Source organism: Rhinolophus sinicus, chromosome 15 (assembly GCF_057876585.1).
Source record: "Rhinolophus sinicus isolate RSI-liver-muscle chromosome 15, RSI-T2T, whole genome shotgun sequence".
NCBI classification, from domain to species: Eukaryota; Metazoa; Chordata; class Mammalia; order Chiroptera; family Rhinolophidae; genus Rhinolophus; species Rhinolophus sinicus.
In genome coordinates this window covers 117,449,990-117,475,160 of record NC_142515.1, presented here as the reverse complement: position 1 = coordinate 117,475,160, position 25,171 = coordinate 117,449,990, and the positions used below count along the sequence as shown (strand labels likewise).

General features: G+C 37.1%; 1 protein-coding gene across 8 annotated transcripts in view; it reads right to left on the bottom strand.

Moving 5' to 3' along the window:
- Nucleotides 1–25,171, bottom strand: part of INPP4B (inositol polyphosphate-4-phosphatase type II B) — a 579,259-nt gene that overhangs the window by 54,035 nt on the left and 500,053 nt on the right. For all 8 annotated transcript variants that reach the window (XM_074338475.2, XM_019730782.3, XM_074338478.2 and 5 more), the window contains 5 exons: nt 10,815–10,987; nt 9,520–9,643; nt 8,358–8,475; nt 3,899–4,039; nt 1,198–1,295 (listed from right to left, as the gene is read on the bottom strand). In XM_074338475.2, coding sequence (XP_074194576.1) covers nt 1,198–1,295; nt 3,899–4,039; nt 8,358–8,475; nt 9,520–9,643; nt 10,815–10,987 — 654 coding nt within the window. The remainder of the gene's footprint in view (nt 1–1,197; nt 1,296–3,898; nt 4,040–8,357; nt 8,476–9,519; nt 9,644–10,814; nt 10,988–25,171) is intronic.

The following is a 25,171-nucleotide window of genomic DNA, read 5'->3' as shown; positions in this document are numbered from 1 at the left end:
ACTTCTTGATTCAGATGAAGATTCAGCAAAGAGTTACAGGAAAGGGATTTTCCATTCTGGGGATCTCCATACTTGGCTCAATAAATCCTTTTGTCATTAATTACTAATGCAAAATAGCTTTGTTTATATTATTAACTTTTCAAGTAATTAACAAATTTGAAATCTATAAGTATGCTGGCTGCCAAAGAATCTCCCTGCACTTAATTTCATTTTAGCATTAAAAAAATATTTTAGGTGAAATAAAATAATAAAACTATAGCTGAAATGTTCTAACTATACACACATGGACATGTATATGCCACTGTAATATTTTGAGGTAAGATCCACTGCGTTATGAAAAGACCTACACACTCTGCCACCTAAGATAGCTCAAACTGAGTATCAGAATATAAGCCAGTGAACCACTTCCCAGTGGTTTGGTGACAGGTAGATTTTTTATTACAGCTTTTGGTTAAAAAAATATTAAAATATTTCATACTTTAGTAAAACCTAGTTTCATATTATTGTGACTATTGCAACATATTTATACTACTTATGGGTAAACTCCAAACACAGTCTTGATTCTCTAACTTTGGACTGATCAAATATTAGGTGCTTTATTTGTGGGAAAAAGAACTACAGAACTGAAAAATGCCGCCCCCACCCCCCACGTCCAAAAAAAAAAAATATCCAAAAGTTTAAAATACACTTCGATAGGCTTGGATGAATTAACATTTTCACATAAATATTGCAATATGTATATTTGATAAATTGGTTCCTTACTTTATATCATTTTATATTCCCTATAGAACTTGAATGTGATCTGTCTCTCTGTATGTGTGATGCAGCTGATGTAGCTTATAAATCAGAAACCTAAACCTTTATTAAAGTCTTTCATATGATTAAGACTGTACAGAATGTCTTTTGAACTCAATTGAGATTTCTAGTGATAAGCTCCTTATTTTAACTTTTGGCATTTTCCAGAGGCACTGAAATTAATGTCCTAGCATGAGCAACAGGACACGTTCAAGAGAGCAGTCAGGGCAATGAGGCAGGTGTCGGCCATGCCCCCTCGGCAATCAGTCTTTTGGGTTCAGATAATCTCAAAATCACTCTCACACTGCCATGCCTCCTTCTTCCATCAACCTCTACGGCTGACCTCTCCTGAAGATTTATAATCAAGAAATTATTGTTGTTTTCGGTAACTCGCCTACTTACAATCAGGGGGCATCTTTTCCATAAATGTTGTGTAATATTCTTTCAGAAGTTCAAAATTTTCCTGATTAATACTTTCTTGCAAAGAGACATCTCCAAACCTAAAAAGAGAAAAACGAAAATCGTTATAGGTTATAAAATAGCACCTGAAAGTAATGCGTTTTATCTCTCCTTTTTAAATAGATGGCAATAGTTTCCTTAAAGAGTTTAAGCAACGTTGCACAATGGTGATTTCAAAATGCTCCAGTCCCCACTGGCCCTGATTCCACCAGTGCTTTTGGCACACCAAAAAACTCTCACAATCAGCAAATGTAAATTTGAATGAAATAACAAGTCTAAAACAGCAGCCCCTGTGTACAGAACTGATATTCAGTTAATGTCAGTCTCCCCACCTTTGCTAGGCTGTATCTCTGAGATATAAAAAAAACTTTCCCTGTCTCTTTTTTCTCCTCCAATCTTTCTGCTCACTCAAGCTGTCTGAGAGGAGGTCCCGAAGACCAGCACTGAACACTAGGCTGGAAACAATCTCCTACACACTGTCAAGTACTGTGGCCCATGCAGAGCCCTGCAATCTCCCAGGGAGTAGTTCTGCCAACATTTTTTTCTGTCCACAGGAGAAAGGCTTATAGCCTCTGCACAGGTGCTCTTCTGCCTTTCTCAAGATAAAACTTTCTACCTGTCTATAACCAATCTTGTGTTTTCTTTAATATTTTAATATTAGTAAAATATTACTCCAAAATTGCACAGCATATATAACGAGTAGACGTTGTCTGCTAAAGCTCAAAATTTAGAATCAGAAAAATGAGGCTCAGAGAACAGAGAACAAGTGATTAACTCAAATCAGTGCTTGATATCAGAGAGCCAGCCTTCCCGCTTCTCTACGTGTTTTTCTCTACTTTGCCATTTTGCGTCCTTTTCAAGCCTTACGTGTCTTACACAGCTTTCAAGTGTGAAATAATTCATTTGTTGATATCTGAGAGAAGAGAGAGAAAGGAAGCGACATTTTTAAAAAATAAAGTGACTAACAACTGAAATAGTCACAATGACATGAATGATGTAAGTAACCTAATCTAGACGGCTTGAAAATACCATGCTAACTATTCTGTGAAAAGTCTGTAAATGGAGAGTCTCAAATCTTTCTCAAGACCACACTCACAGGCCTCAACTTATGAATGAAAACCCCAAACACTCTGTACCCTAGTGTACCAAAGAAAACATAATTCGCGTGCTGGTTCTTTTTCCCCCAAAATTGTATAAGTTATGTTAAAAAGTTTCATCCAGCTCAACCACTGAACCTGTTGTCAGACAAATATGTAAAGATGACTGGAATATAAACTGATCTTCTATACTGATTTGCAAAAGTGCTTAATTATCAAAGAAAACTTCTTGTACACTACAATGAATAAAATCATATTCTGATTTATGCATACTGTAAGAAAAGAGAGTAATAGCTTCTACATAGCTTGAATTTCAACATGCAATACAAAGCTGCCATCTAATTTTGTAACTGACAAATGAGAATTACAAAACCTATACTGTCCAGGAAATATCTCTTGGATAAGAGAGAGAAAATGAGAAATCGTTGGAAAATAAGAGATAAAAACAGGTGCGCTGACCATCTTTGAAATTCAAGAGGACAAACAATGTAGTGGTATTTTCAGCTTAGTAAATAACATCAGTAAAGGCCTAACACTTATTTACCATGTCATGGCAAAGAATATGCTAGAACATGGGGGAAGGAGACATTTAGAGACGAAATTATAGACAAGAAAGCACTTTAAATATCAAAAACTACCAAACTCTCCAAAAGCTTTTGCCTGTGGGGGTACTTCTCCAGTCAGGCTTTCCAGCAAGATGGTAACTATTTCCTCTAAAATCTTTAAAAAATGTGTTCTAAGAACCTTACCTCTGATCCACATTTTCGATAATCTCTACATGTCAACCCTGTAGCTACAAAAGTACTTCCTCTCTCTGCTCCAAAGAGCGTTTCTGACAGTGACTCGTGGGATACAAAGAATCACCGGTTCTCTGACCGAGCAAGTTACTGTGAAGAGATGTGTTAACATCCCCCAATTACAACTATTTTAATAAATAAAACAATAGGGGAAAATGGACTGTGATTTAGGTCCAGAAAATTTTGATACAATTAGTTACATTTATGATGTTGAAGTGCGTAGGAGCATAAAAAACTCTAACTTTGATGTACACATAGGTGTTTGGAAATATGAAAAAAGTTAATCTATGTGACTACATTAATGTTGGCAACAATATGTTGATCGGTGTTTTGCCACATTTAACTTTGATGTTGGGCCAGGAATCTTTAAATATGAGTATTTCTCCTTGCTGCATCAAATAACTTGGTACTGATAAAACGAAAAATGTTAATCATGAATCTACTGTGTTTCCCTGAAAATAAGACCTAGCCAGACAATCGGCTCTAATGCATCTTTTGGAGCAAAAATTAATATAAGACCTGGTATTATATTATATTATATTATATTATACCTGATCTTATAGTAAAATAAGACCGGGTCTTATATTAATTTTTGCTCCAAAAGACGCCATTAGAGCTGATTGTCTGGCTAGGTCTTACTTTTGGGGAAACACGGTAAGTTCTTTGTGTTAGAACATGTGGACTTACTCAGCACATACGTAACAATTGGAAAGAAACAACCGAAGTGCCAGTCTAACACTTGAGGGTTACCTCTCAGCCAGAGTCTGCTGCTCATTGATTCCCACGTTAAAAAGGACTGGATACACATGAAGCAATTGTCCTTCTTTAATCTGCAGAGGCAGCGACTCAAACATTCTCGCTGGAAGCTTCACCTCTACCACATAATGCTCACTGCAGAAAGTGGAGGACAAAGAGAAGAAGCATTACTTGTTTCATTCGTTTTTATATTCTTTCAGATTCACTGGAAATAAAGAGTAAAGCAGTTGGAATAGAGCGCTGATTTGTTTTTTTTTTTGGCTGCTATCTGCTTATTTTCTGTTATTAGTTCATTCAATAATCATTTCATTCACTTCACTATTAAATTACTTGGCATAAAGAATTGTTTGCACGTAGGATTTCTCTCCATTTACTCTGAGCTCCTTTAGGAAAGAAAGAATGTTTAGTTAATTTTTGTATACCAAGGCCGTGTGCATAGTAAGAGCCTCAATATTTATTTTCTTGATTTCGTTATTTTTAAAACCCAACTAGTCTCAAGAATAAGTAGTTTAATGACAAATTTTTCAATCTAGAGACACTAATACACCTGATCATTTACAACCTTTTTTAACAGTCATGACCTCTGTTGTTATTAGCTTTGGTGAACCTCCCTGTTTGCGATGGCCTGATGAAAAGGTAATGGTTTCATTATTGAAGGTTAACCTTGGGGAATTCCTGATCATTTGGCAACATTAGCATATCACAGGTATATTTTCTGGAAATTGGAAATTTCCATCAGAAATTACCCCTAGTGTTTAATGTTGAAATGTTAAATTAGGATCCACAAAATATGATCCCCAAGAAGAGTTGCTTGTAATAGTTGAAGCTTGACATCTTCTGATGCAGTATGAATTGAGTATAGAAATAGAGTTTCGCCCAGGATTTAGGAAAATGCATGTGTTTTCAGAACTACATAGAACGCTGGGGTTGTAATACATGTATTGGGAAAAGAAGCACAGGGCAATTAGAGAGTTTCTTTGTGAAAATCTTTTTAGTTTCTCCTATGCATATGGATAACCAATTGTCAGAGCAACATTTTTTTTTTTTTTTTTTTTAAAGCAAACAAATTTCTTTGTGGATGTAAATTTTCATTTGTGGAGGGGATAAATGCTCAGGAGTACAATTGTATGGTAAGTACCTCCCATTTTCTTTTTTTGAGTTTTCATTTCTTTTTTTCTTTCTTTTTTTTCTTTTTTTAATTTTAGGTGTACAAAACAACATAGGGACTAAACATTTATATACCTCACAAAGTGACAGTCCCAATAAGTCTCCTACCCACCTGACACTAAACACAGTTATTACAATATTATTGAATACACTCCCTATGCTGTACTGTATCAAACTAAGAAGTTTTTCCACAGCAAAGGAAACCGTCAACAAAACGAAAAGACATTTTACTGAATGAGAGAAGATATTTGCCAATGACATATCTAATCAGGGGTTAACATCCAAAATTTATAAAAAACTCATACAACTCACCACCAAAAAAAACAAAAAAACAAAACAAAACAAAAAAACCCCAAAACAATCCAATTGAAAAATGGGCAGAGGACCTGAATAGACATTTCTCCAAAGAGGACATACAGATGGTCAATAGACACATGAAAAAATGCTCAATGCCACTAATCACCAGAGAAATGCAAATAAAAACAATGAGATGTCACTTTGCACCTCTCAGAATTATCATCAACAAACAAGTGTTGATGAGAATGTGGAGAAAAGAGAACCCTTGTACACTGTTAGTGGGATTGCAAATTTGTGCAGCCACCATGGAAAACAGTATGAGGGTTCCTCAAAAAATAAAAAATAGAACTACCTTATGACCCAGCAATTCCACTCCTGGGTATTTATCCAAAGAAATCCAAAACACTAATTTGGAAAGATATATGCACCCCTATAATCACTGCAGTGTTATTTATTTACAATAGCCAAGATATGGAAGCAACCTAAGTGTCCATCAATAGACAACGGGATAAAGAAGCAGTACAACTATAAAATGGAATACTACACTGCCATAAAAAAGAATGAAATCTTATTATTTGTGACAACATGGATGGACCTAGAGGGTATTATGCTAAGTGAAATAAGTCAGACAGAGAAAGACAAATACCATATGATCTCAATTACACGTGGAATCTAAAGAACAGAGTAAATGAACTAAAGAAACAGACTCATAGATAGACAGAACACAAACTGATGGTTACTAGATGAGAGGGGGGTTGGGGAGCTGGGTGAGAAAGGTGAAGTAGAAGAGATACAAATTACAAGTTACAAAAGAGTCACAGAGATGTAAAGTCACAGCAACATTATTGGAAAAGACCATCCATTCTTCATTGCCAATTATCTTGGCACCTTTGTTGATAATGATTGACCCTAAAGGTAAGAGTTTATTTCTGGACTCTAAATTCTGTTCCACTGATCTCTATGTATATATACTTATGCTGGTACTATATGGGCTTAATTATTGTAGTTTTATAGTAAGTTTTGAAATCAGAAAGTATAAGCCCTCTTAGTTCCTTTTTAAAAAAATTGTTTTTGGCATTATGGGTTCTTTGCATTTTCATGTAAATTTCAGATTTAGCGTGTGAATTTCTGAAAAAACTATAACAGAGTTAGATAGTGAATGATTACATTGAATCCATAGATCAATTTGTGGAGAAATTGCCATCTAAATAATATTGAGAATGTCAATTTGTGAACATGGATGGTATTTCCATTTATTGGATCTTATTAATTTCTTTAAGCAATATTTTGTGTGTCCTGTGTTCATTTCTTTGAACACAAAAGAAATGAGAATGCAAAATAAAGTGAGGGGGAGCTTACCATACAATGCAAAATTAGAGTACTTTGCTGAATTTAGAATGTAATTACTCTCTTTGATGCTATTGTGAATGAAATTATCTAAATCACCACCGCTTCTGACAACTTCATGAATGTGCTTTTTTCTGCTCTCCAATCCAAATCAAGTCAGCCTCCTCCAGTCGTGAATCTGCTAGTTTTCATGGAGTCTCTTGCCCTAATGAAACTGTGCTAACAGAGCTGGGGTTGGTGGGGGCAACCCTTGGCAAAAATGCCACAGGCTCCAAATGGTTTTAGCCAATGCTCTCCGGTTTTCCATGAGTAAGTACTTCTAAATTTGTGTGTGCGTTATTCCCTTAGCCCTAACACATGACTGTCTTAGACAATTCTGTCCAACTGTAATGCTGTTTTCTGGAGAGGATTTGCCCAAACTGCTCACTTCGCTGTCCTACAAGTCCCATTCCCATCAGTGTGATAACCTTTGAAAGTAGATACAGACTGAATTCCCTCCGAAATCGCATCCTGTACTTTGCCTATATCGAATCGCCTGCCTGATAAACATCCCTTATAAAATGTGATAAAAGTATCCGTTTCTCACTTTTGATAATAATCTACATAGTAATGTAGAGTGGTACAATTTTCCAGGTGTGTGTATGGGCAATTTTACTCCTCTTTCTTCCCATGAATGGCAAATTCAGCATTAGTTTAAAGAATAAATATTTAGTAATATAACGATGTGGTTTTTCTTTATGTACAAGAAGCAGTCACCTTTCAATCAACCATGTATCTTGGGGTATCCTTCACACAAAATTTAAAATAATTATATGTTTACCATGTGAAGAAAACAAGTTTAGTATGAACTTTTATACTAAGTCTCTCTCTCTAATATGAACGGGGCTCTCTTTTTAGTATAACACTCATATTTATTCATTGTGGTCTGAGAATTTTTCACAATTCAAATATCCTCAGGCAGCACTGAAAAGTGCTAACACTAGGATGGTTAAAATTTGGAGGATTTCTGATTGAAATGATTTACCATACGATGTAATTCTTCGATTGGAGGTCCATACAACACACCGTCATTTTTCTTGATTATTTTTGATATTCTGCCCATCATACACTGACCTTTGAAGCTACTTATTTAAAGCCATTCTCGGAAATCTCAGTCTGGGAGTAAATGGTCAAAAATAATTAAGAAAAACAGTGGTATATGCCCCTGACATAGAAATACATCTTTTCTAAAATGTTGCCGCTTTTAAGAGAATTTAATATAAAGTCATTTCAAGAATTATGATGCTATTAACCAAATGATTCCAGCAAAAGTAAAAAGAGTCAGAGCTTTAGAGTAGACAGTAATAAAGAGAAAAAAGTTCTCATGCAGGCTGTTACTGTGAATTCCTCATATTTCAAGGGGAAGTGTTACCATAGTCACCTGACTAGAGTATAATTTACAAACATTGATGAGACTTCCAGGAGTTTTTTCAGGATTTCCCCCCTGGCATGTCACCTACATTGATTTCTCACCAAAAATGAAAAGAGAACAACAACAATAAAAAAGTTTCCAAACCAAGCCTGAGTTCTCCTTGGTTTCTTGGTCAGGATTCAATACGAATATCTAACAAAGTTCGAGCTTTAGGGAATGGGCACCACTTACCGCCTTCCTGTTATAACTGGCAAGACGTCATTGGATTTGGCTTCGATGATTTTAAATGCCACTTTCTTCAAATCTGAAACGCCAACAGCCATGTCCTCTAGCATTCCGATTTCATCACCTAAACAAAGAAAAGGAGCCTTGTTACTAACACACTGTTTGAAGAAAATGTCACCCCTGGAACTTGTCCTAGCATTTTAGTCAACGAGGATGTGAAAGCAGTGAATGCATTCTAAATGCTTTTCCTCAGAGGCTGAAGGTTTTCAGTGTGAAGTAAAAGCCATTCCAATGGCCTCCAGCGGCTCCTGTGCCCTTCGAGGGAGGGAAGAAAGTATACATTTGCAGGGAGGCTAGAGAGACATTTTAACTCCTTTATGAAACTGTCGGGCTGATCTCTTTCCATTGGCAGGACTGATATTCAATTTTAAAAACAATAGATTGGTTATTATCTATTAATAATTGAAGATCACTGACCTAGGTTCATGCCACTTTTATTTCTTACTACACTGACAACTAAAGCCTAAGGCGGAGGGAGTTAAGCACGCTTTCTAGTTCAGCACTGTGCAACGGAAGTATAATGCGAGCCACATATATATATCATTTTCAATTTTCCGGCATATTTTTAAGAGAGTAAAATAAAAGGTAAATTTAAATTTAATAATATATTTTACTTTCACTCAATGTATCTAAAATATCATTTCACCTATTATAAATCAACGTAAGATAATTATTAATATAATACTTGTTTTTACTAGTGTTTGAAATCTGGTATATGTGTATAGTACATATTTTATGTGGACTAGATACATTTCATATGCTCAATAGCCATACGAGGCTGTGTATTGAACTGTGCCGCTGTAGACATTACAGGGTTGAGACTTTAAAAATCCAGTCATTGAAACTATGTTGGCAAAGAGCCTTTTATATTAAAAAAGCCAGATGGCTTCTCAGGACTCCACTATGAACTAATCTATAATTCCATTTTCATAACATAATGGGAGTGAAAGTATAGTTACAAGGTGAATGCAAAGAACTACAAGTCACATGGTTTCTGTAAAGCTGGATGAAATCAAGTTTTACTTCTCATTTTTAACAGAAGAATCTATGGATCAAATACCCTTATGAAGAGGGATATGATTTGAACGTGTATTAAAGCCATACTCACTGTAGGTACTTAGCAGTCCTTCATATTGTACTATCAACCCCACCGTGTGAAGCTGCTGTAGGAATCCAGGGTCATGCAGACTTGTGTGTAATTTGATGATAAAACCACAAACCAATCCAGCAAGCTAAAAAAATAAAATAAATAAACAAATCACTGAAGAAATTGATGGGGGTCAGCAAACTTTAATTTAAAAATATTGAAGACTTCTGAGGCATCAGATTTAATAAAAAATTTTCAAGTATGTGTAACAAAGCTCTAACTATTTTTATATGTATTTTGAAACCAGTTGACAGTCTTTGATCTGGTAAAGCTTGTGGAAGGCAGCATTGTGAAGTGGAAAGAGCATAGACTCTTGAGTCATGTTGTTATGTCTGCAAATTCTGTCTCTACCATTTCTAGCAGTGAAACCATAAAACCTTATTGAACACTTCCCAATATTATGTTAAAAATTCTTTTTGCACACGTAGACTAGAGACGAGAATACTCATTTCATAGAATCATTGGAGAAATGTGTACCAGGCAGAGCATAATGCCTGACACATAGTTAGCTCTATCTGTCACTGGACCATCCATGAAATAGTGAGGGATGGAGACAGTTTGGTTAAAAGATTCCCTTTGCCTGGAAAGTTTGGAAAAAGAGGACTTCTGTCTCTTTCCCTCCCTTTGTCTGTCTATAAAACTCAATCATCAGGGTGAGGCAGGGGAGGAGGAGGAAGGCCCCAGCACGGCCTCTGACGGACGCTCGCCGTGGTGTCGTCGAATTGGGCTGGGTGCAGGCAAAGGAGGGAGTCCTGTCAAACCTCCCATTCAAGCCTTCCTGCTGGCAAATTCATTTCATAAACAAAAGAAAGCATCATTATGAGGTCTGGCCTGGGATTTGTGAGAGAGGTGTATAAATCGGAAGTTGGAAACAGGGCCCTTTGCCAGTCCCAGCAGGCCATCTGCAGTGCAAGGCAGCTGTCCCTTTCCTTCCACTGTACACTGTGCGGGGACCTCAAGACATAACACAATGATAGGATGGGTGACCCTTTCCTTCACAGATGCTCCCCTCTGTGAAACAGAATGCACATTTCAGAGACTTGGCTGCCTCTTGGCAGAAATAAATACATAAGGTCTTATACACTGTTTCCATATAATAATTGGTTCATATTTATTATGAATAAGAAAAACTGGGTCCCAACTGTAAGGAAAGGATCCCTTTAACAATAAAACTGCTCAAGGAAGACGTCTACCCTCACCAAGGCGAGCATTGCACAACCCAGCAGTGCTATGCTTGCAACAACAAGGGCACCTACTGCTTGGCTGAAGACGACGTCTCTTCTCAAGGTCAGCATCAGACACTGGGGCAAGCTGTATGCTAGTTCCTGAAGGAGCACGAAGGTCAGGGACTGCTTGGCTCGGCTCACCACTTCTCCCATGCAGTCCTTCAGGGTAAGGATGAGGGGATACAACTGTTCATACCAGTCCTCTGGGAGGGGAAAATGGGGTGTAAGAATAGCAGGATAAATGAATGAGGGAAGGTCTTGGAGAATAGAAAACCAATTTATTACTGTTTCAGTCAAGTTATATATATTATTAAGGATTCACAAAGACTTGATTCGAAGATCTCCTATGCACATCTCTCCTCTGACCTCCAGATGTCTGTAATCAGTCACCCATCCGACCTTTCCACTTGGGTGTATTTAAGATATTTACATTAGAACCCCGCTCTTCTCTGCTCATCTCCGATCTGTGCACTGCCCTTATATTAGTGGATGGTGCCCCCAAAGTTTTCCCATGCCGGAAACAGAAGTTTTCCTGAACTTCTACAGTCTTCACAATTACTAGGGCATTAAATGACGCCTACTACTGTAGTCCCCATCAAACCTGCATCTTCTCCTTGCCCTCTCCAACCAGCACTTATACTCTTCTTGGATCTTTTCTATCCCACTGCCTAACTGACCTACCTCCTCCCAGCCATACTCCACTCAACTCCTTCTCAAGAGTTGCTAGAGGCAGCTTTCTAATCAGTTTGAATGCCATCCCATCACTCACTCTCTTGCTTAAAATCTTTCAAAAAGACTAAAGAGTTCAGAATAAAGTTAAAATGCATAAAAGATCCCCCATTATCCGACCTCTGCCTACTTGTCTGGTCTCATCTCTCAGAACTTCTTCACTTTCAGTGTTGAGTCCCAGTGCACTGAACAAAACCTATTTCCCAAAACCTAACCTGCGCTCTCATCTCAGTGTCTCTGCTAATCCTATCTCCAACCCCTGGAACACCCTTCCTCTACTTAGTTTCCTGAAGGACACTTTATCTTATTTGCAGACTCAGTTCAGATTTTCTCTCTTCTAGGATTTCCCCCCTAACTAACCTAAGTAATATAACACATTTACTAAAGTTTGGGTTGACTTCACTCCCTTTCCTGCCCACAGCTCCTTTTTCTTACTGTTCTAGGACTATCTACGCACTGCAAGAATGGCAGCTCACTGAGGGCAAGAAACTTATGTTTTAGTTACCGACTCTCCAGAACCCAGCACAGTGTCTAATATATAGCAGGTATGCAATCAGTGTTAATTGAATGAGTAAAGTTACAATATATATAACAAAAGTCTTTTAAGATACAGACAAGTCTGAGAAAATCAATCATGTTTTTTTTGGCAGTATTTAGAATTTGAATAGGTCTCTCTTCAAACCAAGATATAAAATTGAAACTATCTGTACTTTTTGTATGTCTAGATTGCTAACATGTTTCAATTATATAATTATGACTTTGGCATAGGATATATAAACAATGTATATTCTATTTCAGTTTATTTGAAAATCAAAGCCCTGAAAAATGTGAAGTATTATAAATTCCAGACTGTGTGACATGCCATTAAAATATAAATAAATTGTGTGACAGATAGGATTTAATAGAAATGAGTGCATGCAGAAAAATTAATTATGAGTCAGGATGTGAAATGATATGAACTTCTCAGCATAAAAGTGTAAGCTTCATCATGAGTAATGTGAGTGGTCAATCACCAGTTAAGACCTTGGAAGAGTTATAGGGAACGATAAAAAGAATCACAATCACTGTTGTACCATGTCTACTGTCACTTATTTATTTTATGTTGTGGTATAATAAACAGATGAAATAAACCAAAATTGTTAATACTCTACGTAAATGTTGATGTGATGCTATAATGAAAAATACATTAGGAACATTAGGAGTTAGTATTCAAAATATTGTAGAGTTAAGTGTCATGATAGGAATAGAAAACACAAGAGAAAGGGACATTCAATGAAGTCCTGTTAAATCTGTAATCATTTGATGAAGGACTCATGCGTAGTTTAAACAAGCTTGGGTTAATATTGGTTCTATGTCATTATTACATGTAAAAAGGCAAATGGAGGGACACCAGACTTAGTTTCAGAATAAAGACCTATCAATAGACACAAAGAACTAATACTCTGCGTTCCTAGTTTTTTTCATATTTATATTCTTTTATCTCCCCTTCTCTTCTACTCTTTTATTTAGTTATTGGTCTCAATATGAATGTATAGACTGACACATGCAGATATGAAGAAAACACATATTTCAATAAATTGATCCAGATGTAGATCTTAAAAGAAAACAGACTACACACCGATTTTTTGTGCTTAGGTCTGTAGAGATCAGTTTCTCCTGAAGAATTCTCAAACATAAAATAAGGCTTGTGTGCAGTAGATGGCGCTGCTTTATCAGGCTGAAGTAGAGCTACTGTGTCACTTATTCCATTCAAGTAACTGATTTAAAATTTTTCATACATGTGTATAGTCCCCTAACAGCATTTATATATTGTTTAGGCATCTTGCATCATGATATCCTGTGTCCACCATTGGCTAGAAACTCAGTGATGAGTGTGATACAGTTTTTCTAGTTAGAAAATGGAAATTTAACTTGTGTCCACTTTTTTCCCTTGAGAAAAAGTGACAGCTCAAATTAAATATAGCTGTTGGTTTTTCTTGAATGTATTTAAAAGAGAAATCATCACAGGTTTGTTCATTAACATCAGAATAATTTCTTTACTCACCTCTAAACCTACTCTGACACTTATTTAACCAGTTGATTCTTAATCATAAATTACAATCAGGTAGTCAAAAACAAACAAACAAAAAAGAGTCTGATTTCTAATCCTACTAGAATAAAAGCAAAAACCTGGGATAAAAAGAAACACAGTGCTATTCTAAACCTACAAGCATTGATAGATACTTATCTGATACTAACAATATTCCAGTCTCCATTTCTATCATTATACATACTTTTTAATGGCTAAAATTTAAGGAAAATGACAGTATAAGAAAACATTAATAAAGAATGAGAAAACTATAAGTTTTTGAGCAAGGTAGACTGTCTTAAAGACAGTAAGTAGTAAGTTTCTTATGGAGAAGCATACATGAGGGTTAAAAATGCATTTTTTATTTATTTATTTTTTTTTTGGTCTAGAAAAGACATAATTTAAGTTTAGCAGGTAAAGGAAAATGGCACTGGCAAATGTAAATTGCAGTGATGACACATTTTGTTCCATTAATGTTCACTGGGTGTAAATCTCAGGTTCTGAAATAAACACAATGTGGGATGACAGGCCAAAGGAAGAACGAAGTCGGTTCATAAATGGTCTTTTTGCTCCAATGAGCAATCCAAATCACTCTCTCAAAGGAAGAGTAAATGCTTTAGTTTTCTCATGAAAAATATTTTTGGGAAAAGAACAAAGCTGCTGCAGTGCTTGACACTCTTGTGACTGTTGTCACTCCCCCTTCATCTTCGTGTCTCTGTCTCTCCAGACCTCACAACTGACATGGTGTTTATACTGTCCTCAGGATCAAGCCATTTCCTAATAGGGACGGAGGTGGTATTCATTCTGTATGCTTCAGTCAGGGTAAGAAATCCTGAAACGCACACGTCCACTCTTCTGAGTTCAGTTTCTTCGTTTCAGCTGAGATTTTACACACACACACACACACACACACACACACACACACACACACTGTATCCAGTGAAGCACGTAGCTAAGGGCTCACCAGTCCAGTCACTGCACCAACACATGTCCAGGAGCTAACTGACTGCCCAGTCGGCACTCCCACACTGCTGATTCTATCCCTGGGATCTTTCCAGTGACAGAGCAAAATATGGAAAGCATGTTTCAGTGTCTTTACAAAAACTTGCTGAAACGCCTTAGCCCTGAGACCAACAAGCAGTCTTTTCTCAGGAAAACAAAATGTGCATGGCTTAGCTGAGCTTTTCCTGAGCTTTGTGAAGTGTGTTGGAAGCCATCCAACAGAGCCTGTTTTCTGGCCGTTTATTCATTTCTCTAGCAGAACACACTCAAGTGAATCTCACGGAAGGATTCCAAGGACAACTGCTGGGTGCCCCACGCACCCCCTCCACACACCACCCACTTCCTGTACAGGATATCCATGTCCCCTGAGCTCAGTGGCACTTCCGTGACTCAGGAGGAAAATAAAGGAGCCAAATACCAGCCAACGATCACAGAGCATAATGCTTGCTGTCCAATTTCTGAGCCATTATCTTCGCAGGGGCTTGGTCTTCTTTGCTCATTTAAAATGATTACCTTCACGTGAGCTTGTGGCCATTGTACTTTTGTTATCACAACTTTTTAGACAGAGCAAAAAAGAGAAGCTAAAAGATTGCATGCCCATTAAACTCTATGCAAAGCGATAAGCGAAGAAGTGAACCCAGCGTGGAGGATTCACCTAAGTTAAGAAGACGGCCTGTGACGCCAACCAATTAGACTGGCCTTTAAGGAGGATGATAAAATCGCCATGGTTGTGAGAAGAACAGAGGCCAAACTCATGGCCAACAGGACTTTCACAGGATGCCCAAACCTCAGGTAGCACAGAACAACTGCCAGTGGGTCCACGGTTCAGGGCTGGAGGTGAGGGATAATGATATTTCTGCCCACAGAGTGCTTGCTGCTTGAGAAGGGCCTGTGCCCCGCATCAACCGAGATACGGCCGTCTACGTGCCCCTCTGAGTGAAGGCCCCACCTTTCAGTTACATCATGAACATCGCAACTGATTAATGATAAGTCTTCTTCTCCAGGTGCCTTATAGCCAAACTCCTTTGGATGAGTGTGATGTGTGTGGCCAACTTTGGTCATAGACCCTAGACACCTGCCCACAGGACGCCTCCAAATGTCTGGAGCTATCCCAGGATTATGGAGCACCGAAACCAGGTTGATGCAGACAACAGACAACTAATCAGGGAAAGACAAGTACCTTCTGAAACTTGGCTGCCTAGACTGTCTTCCCTGGTCACTCTGAATGTCCTCCTCTGAGTCTTCCTAACTCCAGGCCCATCTTTATCATCCATCTCCTGACTTTAGTCTAGGAATCTAAAAATCAACCTGCATTCATCTTTCTTTAAAAAAATACTAACCTATCTTCCATATATCACTTTCCCCCTCTTTTTTCACTACCACTATATTTCTCATATAGTATATGAGAAATATACTCCTTCGATAGACAGACAGAGCCTCCTAGCTGTGAGGTCCTATGGGGTGATACTGATATTGATAACTCATGGCCCCTGCCCTCAAGTAGCATAACATATAGAAGGGAAAGTAAGAGGTATAACGTAACACCTACAATATCAGGGTGTAAGGTTAGTGCTAGAAAAGCTCGGACAGGGACAAGACACATTTCATTGTGAAGAGTTCAGAGGCCAGCGAGGACGTGTCTGGTGAGCAGATCATATTCCCTCCTCGTTGTGTTGTTCACTGGACACCGAAGGGTTCCTGTGTGGAGGGAGTACAGCGGAGCTGAGGGCCTGCAGGTAGTAATTACCTGTAAGTGAGGCTTTGTAGGAACAGTCTGGAAGGGTGCCTGGTGTGATGATACCAACTGCCATAAACAGATGCCATAAACTGCCTGGAGGGGCCATAAGGGGAGCTAGAAGGGAGGAAGGAGGGAGTTGAGATGACTCAGGACTTGGAAAAGGCTGAATAAAGTATTATAGAAACAAATGCTGAGCCTGAAGCTAGGGGGGAACAAACAAACAAAAAACAAAAATTAAAAAAACAAAAGTTAAAAAAATGGAACGCTAGGTGGGCAAGCACCGCCGCAGGGATAGAGGATGGGGAAAGTATGTGTGGGGGGAAAGAGGGAGGTGCAGAGTAAGGGTGAGCAGAGAGCCAAAAGCTAAAGCAAGACCAAGGCTAGAAATCGTAGGGATCAAGCAGGGCAAATGGAACAAGCTTTATGGTGACCAGGCAGGGAAGCTGCACGTGAATGTTCCACCTTCCTTGGCTTCTACCTCAGGGCCGTCTTAAAAGCACCGACAGTATTCGCACAAAGGACAACATGTATCTTCAAATGTACTTGTCGTCGCGTCCACTGAGCTATGACCAAGGTAAGTAAGGGATTGATGGCGGCACCCTCCAGATGTATTAAAAAATGAGTGTACTGCTCAACTTGAGACACACGGCTACAAGAAGAACAAAGGCGACCTTTTACTCATGTCACGGGAACCTTGTTTGTTTAAACCCTGCCAGCCTGCGAACAGTGTCATAAAACTTTCCAGTCTTGCTCTTAGAAAAATAGCCAAGGAAATGCATCCACTGATAGACTGGTTGAACTTCTCATTTCGTAACACAAAGTTGGAAGCCTTAAGTAAATCCTGCTAAGACAGTATTCAGGAACTAAGTCCATTCATCAAACAAGCTCTGTATTTGGTGTAGCACAAAGTTTTGAATTGGGGGTGCTGCTGGAGCGGGAGTCACCCACTCACATTCACTGGGCTTAGTTTGCCTTTTGACCTTCAAAAAAACTGCATCCTACCAATATGCTGAGCATTTAAGAATAAGCTGCATAGGTCATTGAGCAACCTGCAATCACCAAGACACCTACATCAGAAAGCTCCTGTCATTTAACTTTGTCCAGTAACTAAGATGGAGAAGACAGAGGGAGTGGATACTGAGTTGACTGAAGTCTGACTAGAGCACAGGCAGCCGGAGGAGGGAAGAGGGGATATATTTTATCCTGAAGGGAACTAGGGGAGTTCAGTTGTTTTCTAGTAGAGTTCAAGGCCAGTGGAATAAAGTGTACCATTCAAAAAAAAAAAAAAGTTTCTACAAATACAACAAAGCCTCATATAAATAGATTTAACTTGTAAGTGCTGAGTAAGCAAGTAACCAAACATAATGTAAACGGTACCATTTCTCAGGCCACTCCATTCTACAATCAAATGCCCCAAAGTTCCCAGATGGGAGACAGGAATCTCTGTTCTCTGTCTATCCTAGTTTCTCTGTGGGTGTGAGCGTCAGCAGAGGTATGAGAAAGTGAAGTAATGTTTCAAGAGTAACTATGAATATGTGGCAATTCTTCTGCCATGCATAAGGTACAATTCCATAGAAAACCTTTAAGAGATACCTACAGGATTGATTTTCAAGAAGTTATCTCATCATTAGACTAATTTGTGTCTGATAAAACTTAACATTTTGTTAAAAGGGTGATAGCTAAACATTATCTGTACAGAATAAGATTAGAGATGCTTTTCCCTGGAAAGAACAGAAGCAGCATAGTGAAATGGCTAAGATGGCAGGCTCTCAACTCAGACGGGTAGGGTCGGAATCTGGGTGCTGCCACTAGTCTAGGCGTGATAGGGCTCAGGTAGCTTCAACTCTCCGCTTCTAAGTCCACTAAATGTATAGAAACACTCCTGTAAGTGTTGCAAGAATTAAATGATACAGGTAGTATTTTTAAAACTTTTTAGCACACGTTATGCCACCCCAAAATGTTAGCTACTATCTTAAAACACTTGAAACAATCATAAAGTAATTTACATGTGACCCAATGTCCGCGCACCTATCGGCCTTATTTTCTTATGCTCTTCCTTGTCTCCCATTTCTGAGAGAAGCCCCATAAACTTCTCTAAGACCAGCTCCTCTGTCCGCACACCAGATTCTCATCTCTCACCTATTTGAGTATCACTCAAGCAATTCTCTCCCCTTCCTCCCACATTATCAATATTTCCTTTGTTGCTGGATCATTCCCACTACCACACAAACATGCTGTTATCTCCCCGTCTGCAAAAAATAACCCTCTCTTGACTCTCTGTCCCTCTACAGTTTCCACCCTATTTCTCTGCTTCCTTTCACAATGAAACGCATCAAGATTTGTCCATACACGCTTTCTCCAGTTCCTTTCCTTCCTCTTCCTCAACCCACTCCACCTGGGTATGAATTCCTATCCACTCTAGTAAAGCTACTCTGTCGATGTCGCCAATGGCCTCCCCACTGCCAAGTGTAAAGTGATTTCTCAGTCCTCCTTTCACTTGACCTGTTGGCAGCATTAGGCATGTCAATCACTTCCTCACGGGATTCTTTCTAACCCTGGATATCAGGATATCATAGTCTCTCGGTATCCTCCAACCTTACTGGCCATTCCTTATCCAACTTTGTTGCTGGTGCCTCCATGTCTTTTGGGGCCACTAACATTGGGATGTCATTGGTTATCACCTGTAGGTCATTTCTCTTTTCTCTGAACACTCAGTTCTTTGTTGACATTGTTCAGTTTCATGGCTTTAAGTACCATCTCTATGTTGACAATTTTCAAATTTATATCTTTAACCTGAACCTCGCTCTTGAATTCCAGATTCTTATATCTAACTGCATACTTGATATTTCCGTGTAAACATGGCATGTTCCAAATGAACTGCCATTCCTGAACACAACACCTGTCCTATCCAGAGTCTTCCTGAAGAAGCACATGGCCCTCCAGCGTTGCTCAGGTCAAAAATTGTTGAATCATTCCTAACGCCTACTTTTCTCTCACTCTCCCATTCCAATCACCAGAAAATTCTGTTGCCATTACCTTCAGCATAAGTATAGGGTCCATTCCATCACCCCCACTGCCACCTTTCTTAGTCCAAGCCACCATTAGGTCTCACTGAGATAATTATATTAGATTTCTAACTGGTCTATACCGGTTTGACAGTCTAATCTCAACACAACAGCCTGTTAAAATCTAAGTCAAATAAGGCTAAGCCTCTGCTCAGGATGACTCTCCTCCTCCCCCACAATTGCTTCTTATTTTTCTCAGGGTAAAAGCCAAAGTCAATACAAAGATCCTACATGATCCTTCGCCCACGTTCCCTCTTTAAATTCATTGTCTACTTTCTCCCCTTCAGTTTCTCTATTCAAACCAAAGCAGCTTCCTTGCTGTTTCATGATCGTGGCAGGCACATTTCTGCCTTTTGCACCTCCTGTTTTCTATACCCAGGATATCCTTCCCTCAGGATCCATATGGTTCACTTCCTTACCTCCTGTATCTTTGCTCAGACATCAACTTCTCAATGGTGCTTACATTGACTACTCCACTAAACTTCAATGCCTGCCCCCCAACAATATTCCCAAACTCTCTTAGTTTGCTCTGTATTTTTCCCACAGTATTTGTCACCATTAACTTGTTATGCAATGCCCTTATTTCTTATGTTATTTTTTCATGTCTTTCTGCTACAAGAATAGAAACTTTAGGAGGGCAGGTGTTTTGTCTCTTTTGTGCATTGTTGTGTCCCCAATGTATAGAATAGTGCCGGACACATAATAGGTGCTCAATTAAAATACGTTAAAAGACTGAGGGAAAAGAAAAATATAACTTCAAATAATATGGCACCTTTATTATCATAAAACTTTAGAACTGGAAGAGATTTTACAATTTTGCAGGTGATATTTGTTTTACCAACAAAGTGAGTTGAAGTTTGCAGATAATTTAAGTGATCTGCCAAAGGTCATGTACCAAATAAAGAAACTGTGGACTTGCCAAGTATTTTGGCTCTGAGTCAAGGTTGTTTTGTTACATCACAATTAATTGCACAGTTTTAAGGGAAACATTAGTTTTCCAATAAGACTGGACATTCAAAAATGTCATAGTGTATAATTATTATTAGAACTCTAAGTTTATAATAAAGATATTTGTGGTATCTTTTGATGATTTTTTACTAGGTTTTTAAACTTGTAAGTATACTTTAAAAGTTATTTCACCTGATGACCTATGAGTTTTAAAAAGCCTGTTTCTTTCCAATGAAATTCTTAACATTCATGTGTAGAAATTCATGGAATTCAGAAGTGTTAATATTTAAGCCATTTGATGAAATGATACCTTGTGCTTCAATCTTTGCACTTTACAAAATAAAACAGAGTTGTTACATATTATGAAATCACTGAAATAATCATCTAGTAGTAAGTATAAGTTCTGGAGTATAATGATTTTTATGCAATTATTCATAAATATACACATGTTGAAGATATTCACTTAATATCAAGAAAACCAGCCAAAATGAAATAAATAAGCCATGGAGATACAGTACACAACACAACAAATATAGTCAATAATATTGTAATAACTTTGCCCAGTGACAGATGGTTATTAGACTTACTGTGGTGATCATATCATAAGGTATATAAGTGTTGAATCACTATGTAATACACCTGAAATTAACATAATATTGTATGCCAACTATAATTAAAAAACAAAACAAAACAAAACAAAGCACTTCTCGTCATGGCTTACAGCCGGGTAGATTAGAAAAAAAGTATTCAGTTATAATGGGTATTTGGTCTTTCCACAGGGCATTTCATGCTATTCTTGTGAAAGACAGAAATACAGGGCATGTAATAACATGAATGAGTGAATATATAGCTGGTTGAACACATATTCTCAAAGAGTAGTGATTAACAAGTGTATTTCAATGCATACAGTTTTTTAGTGATGTGCCCCAAGGATTTGTATGTATCTCTGTATTCCCATCATTTTTATCCATTACTTCTGTGGATGGAGAGGAAATATTCATAAAATGTGAATAAAATGAACTTGGCACAGTAGATATGATGATGGAGAAACAGGTATTTACTAGCGTGTACTCGAAAGTGTATTATACTGCAGTCATGGGCTTAGACATCTATCTTTTGTGTAGAATTGAGACAGACTGTGTCTTAATCTCCTGGTGCCCCTAATGTTTCACAATGTCTAACACACAGTGCTTAAATATCACTTGCATTTTGAGAAGCCTGAAGGATAGGTCAAATTTAGCACGGATTATGGCTATCGGTGGAGTTCATAATAGTATGTGTCTGTCAGAGCAGCTACTGTGAACTTAGATGTCATTAACAGAAGAATAGCATCGAAAGATAAGGAGGTGGTCCTCCTATGTTACTCTGCATTGGATGCTACTTCTTTGAAAAATGACCCAAAATGTGGCAATTCGCAAAGGGCATGATGATTGCTTTCAGATGTTAGGCTATAATGTGGAAAAAGGAAAGTAAAATTTTTCTGTTTGTGCCAAAGGACTGGATCTTGGCCAGTGGGTGAAATTAAATGAAACATATTGAGATCAACATCTGGAGTATGCCATTCTAGAAAATAAAAATGGTTTTCTATCAGCGGAGATGTGTAACACAGGTTGGGAGAAAAGTGGCAGCGATCCTGGAGGTAAGCTTCTTAACACAATTTAGGAGGTTTAATTATATAATATTTAAGAGCACATCGAAATCTAAGATTCTAACATTTGTTGATTTTATCCTTGAGTCCTCCGTTTATTATGAAGTTGAAGGCATGCGTACTAGACACAGAGTAGGTGCTTGTAAGTATGTTTACGTGTATGGAAAACAGAAGGACAATCTTGTTCATTAAGAAAATGTAAGTATGTATAAGCCATGAACATTTGGAACAGTTATTCCATTATTTGTGTTCAGTACAGTGGAGAAGGTTTCACCTCTTTCAGTACTATTGTAGTAATCCTGAAAATAAATGTATGAAATAAGATATATTGTAAGATCCTGGACCTAAAACAAACAAACAAAAACCCTTCAAAACTACAGACTTCAAACATTATTAAATACATGTAAAAGGAAAATCTGCAGCCTGAAAAGAAAAAATATCTGCAGGTTATAGAGGAACACAAAATATGGATAAAGGTAGTGACAATTCAGAAGACCATCTATTTAAACAGTGTTAGATATATACCAGCAAAACAAACACAGATCACAGCTAAAACGTAAAGGTAAATGATAGTGATGAAGAAAGAAAAACTGACTGTCCAAGGGTTGATTTACCCTATGAGATTTCAAACTGTGTCTCAATATAAAACATAAATGAATCAAAATTCCAGAAATTGACTAAAAATATTTGCAGGACTTAATATGTAAAGAAAAAACAAAATTAAACAAAGCCGATAGAACATAAGGAGAGGAATCACTAATAAAAAATGGTAACAAATGTCAATCAGTATTTACCCCACCATGCATTCCAATAAATTCTAGATGACTCAGAGAATTCACTGACTCAGTTCATTAATTAATGACAAAAAGAAAAGAATGAAATGGCTTTCCCACCCCACTTATGGTCTGGGGATAAATTTGGGGCTATTGGAGAAATGAATTTTACTATCACAAAAAGTATTTTGAAATATAGTATTAAGTTATAGAATGTCAACCTTCACAAATAACCAGAAATTACAACATGATATTTTTCATCAAAAGTGGCATGAAATCAGTGAAAATACTTATGGCTGGAAAGACTGTAGTTAAAAGGGTGCTTGTAGATACTGATGGTAAGAATACCTATTGTCAAAAAGAACCATCAAAATAGAACCTACCAACTCAAAGGTTAGTTTTTAAATGCTATTCTGTAATGGAAGAAACCAGGTTCCTTGAAAAGGGCTGAACCGAGGGCCAGCGGCAGGGAAAATACAGATGAGCCTAGAATATTTCATGGCGTCAGAGGATAAAGGAGTGAGTAAAAAAAGTAAGAAAATAAGTAAGGGAGAAAGACAGAAAGACAGAAAGACAGAAAGAAAGAAAGAGAAACAGAGAAGGAGAGAAAGAAGAGAGGGAGGGAAGAAGGAAGGCAGGGAATAAATAATTAAAGTATCAGATTATAAACCAAACAATAAAGTAAGTATTCATGAGACCACACTGATATAAAGAAATAATTGTATAAATAAATACATGGGAGAGAAGAGATAACTCTTTCTTATAAAATAATTCTATTTCTGCAATCTAACTTAGGGGAAAATAGCTGAGATATAGTTAAAAATTTAGATGTTCAAAGATGCTTATGTGTTAATTGCAACACTGAATTAAATATAAATAAAATAGTGGTTTCTCTTTTGATAAATTAGTGTACAGTCACTATAATCTCATATCCAGAGACTGTTTTACAGGAAATATTCAGAATATAATGATGTGCAGGATAGCAAGAAGTACATCGGTATTTACAATGCGAACTCCAGGTTGGTACTTTGTGTGTGTATGTTTGTGTGTGTATAAACATACGAAATATTCAAAATGATTATGTCTGATTGAAATAAGAAAATAAAAATCATACATAATCTTATTTTTCTTTGCAAATTTTCTAAATCATTATTTTTCTAATAAAAATAGTATAGTGGTTACCAGAGGGTAAGAGGGGAGGGGGGTGGGAGATGAGGGTAAGGGGGATCAAATATATGGTGATGGAAGGAGAACTGACTCTGTGTGGTGAACACACAATGGGATTTATAGATGATGTAATACAGAATTGTACACCTGAAATCTATGTAATTTTACTAACAATTGTCACCCCAATAAACTTAAAAAAAATTAAAATACAGGTAAATTGGGGCACACCTCAGTGAATGTATATCCCAAATACCTTTATCTTAAATAGTTTGGAAATTAGTGTAAGTAAATATGTGACTTTAGGTAACTCATTTACTTTTTATTAGTTCAAAATGTCACTATTTATTTCTCTACCACATTGCTTTATCTAACAAAAGTCAGGGTAGAAACTTAAAGTGTTCTTTTTTCCTAATTAAAGAGGAAGAGAAAATTTTTACTCTATTAAGTATTATTATTTTTATTAAATAATAAATTTTTATTCAATAATCGAGTTAATTAATCTCACTTCAATGTACTTATAAGTATGTTGAAGCATATGGATGCAATAGCCATATACAGGTATTTAATACCATATAATAGGTAATATTATTAAATAGGTAATACTGTAACAGGTAATAATACCATATATAGGTATTTAAGTATATTTGAGCACAGATTCATTTGTAAAACATCTACTTATATATGTTAAGCATCTCTTTTACGTACCAATATCCTCTTCAAAATATGCACTCAATATGCAATTGTCGAACACATAAAATGTTTAAACTTTGATAGTATTTGACAATATTAATTATGTTAAATACTTACTGACCAAAGTATGTATTTTATTTTACCTATTTAACTAGCGTCTTATCACCTAAAAATGTTTATAACAAACACACACACACACACACACACACACACACACACACAAATGGCTGAAATAGACATGGATAATAAAATAAAAAATATAAAATCAATTAGAGGGCTTTATGTTGTAATTAATCTGACTCTAACCATCTACAAAGCCGATCTAGTTGTGAATTCTACATTGGCAGCAACTTCTATCTGGTTTTAGACTCTATCCAAACACTGCCTCACATTCAAATAAAAGTGATTCATCTAATCTTAGATTATTTATCTGACAAATACTTTTACCTTTTAAAATGTAATTTTGATCACACAGATACAATCTTCAGATAAAACACAAGATATGGATAAAATACATAATTTCAAATATTTTAGAACTCTGTTTTCATCAAAGAGAAGT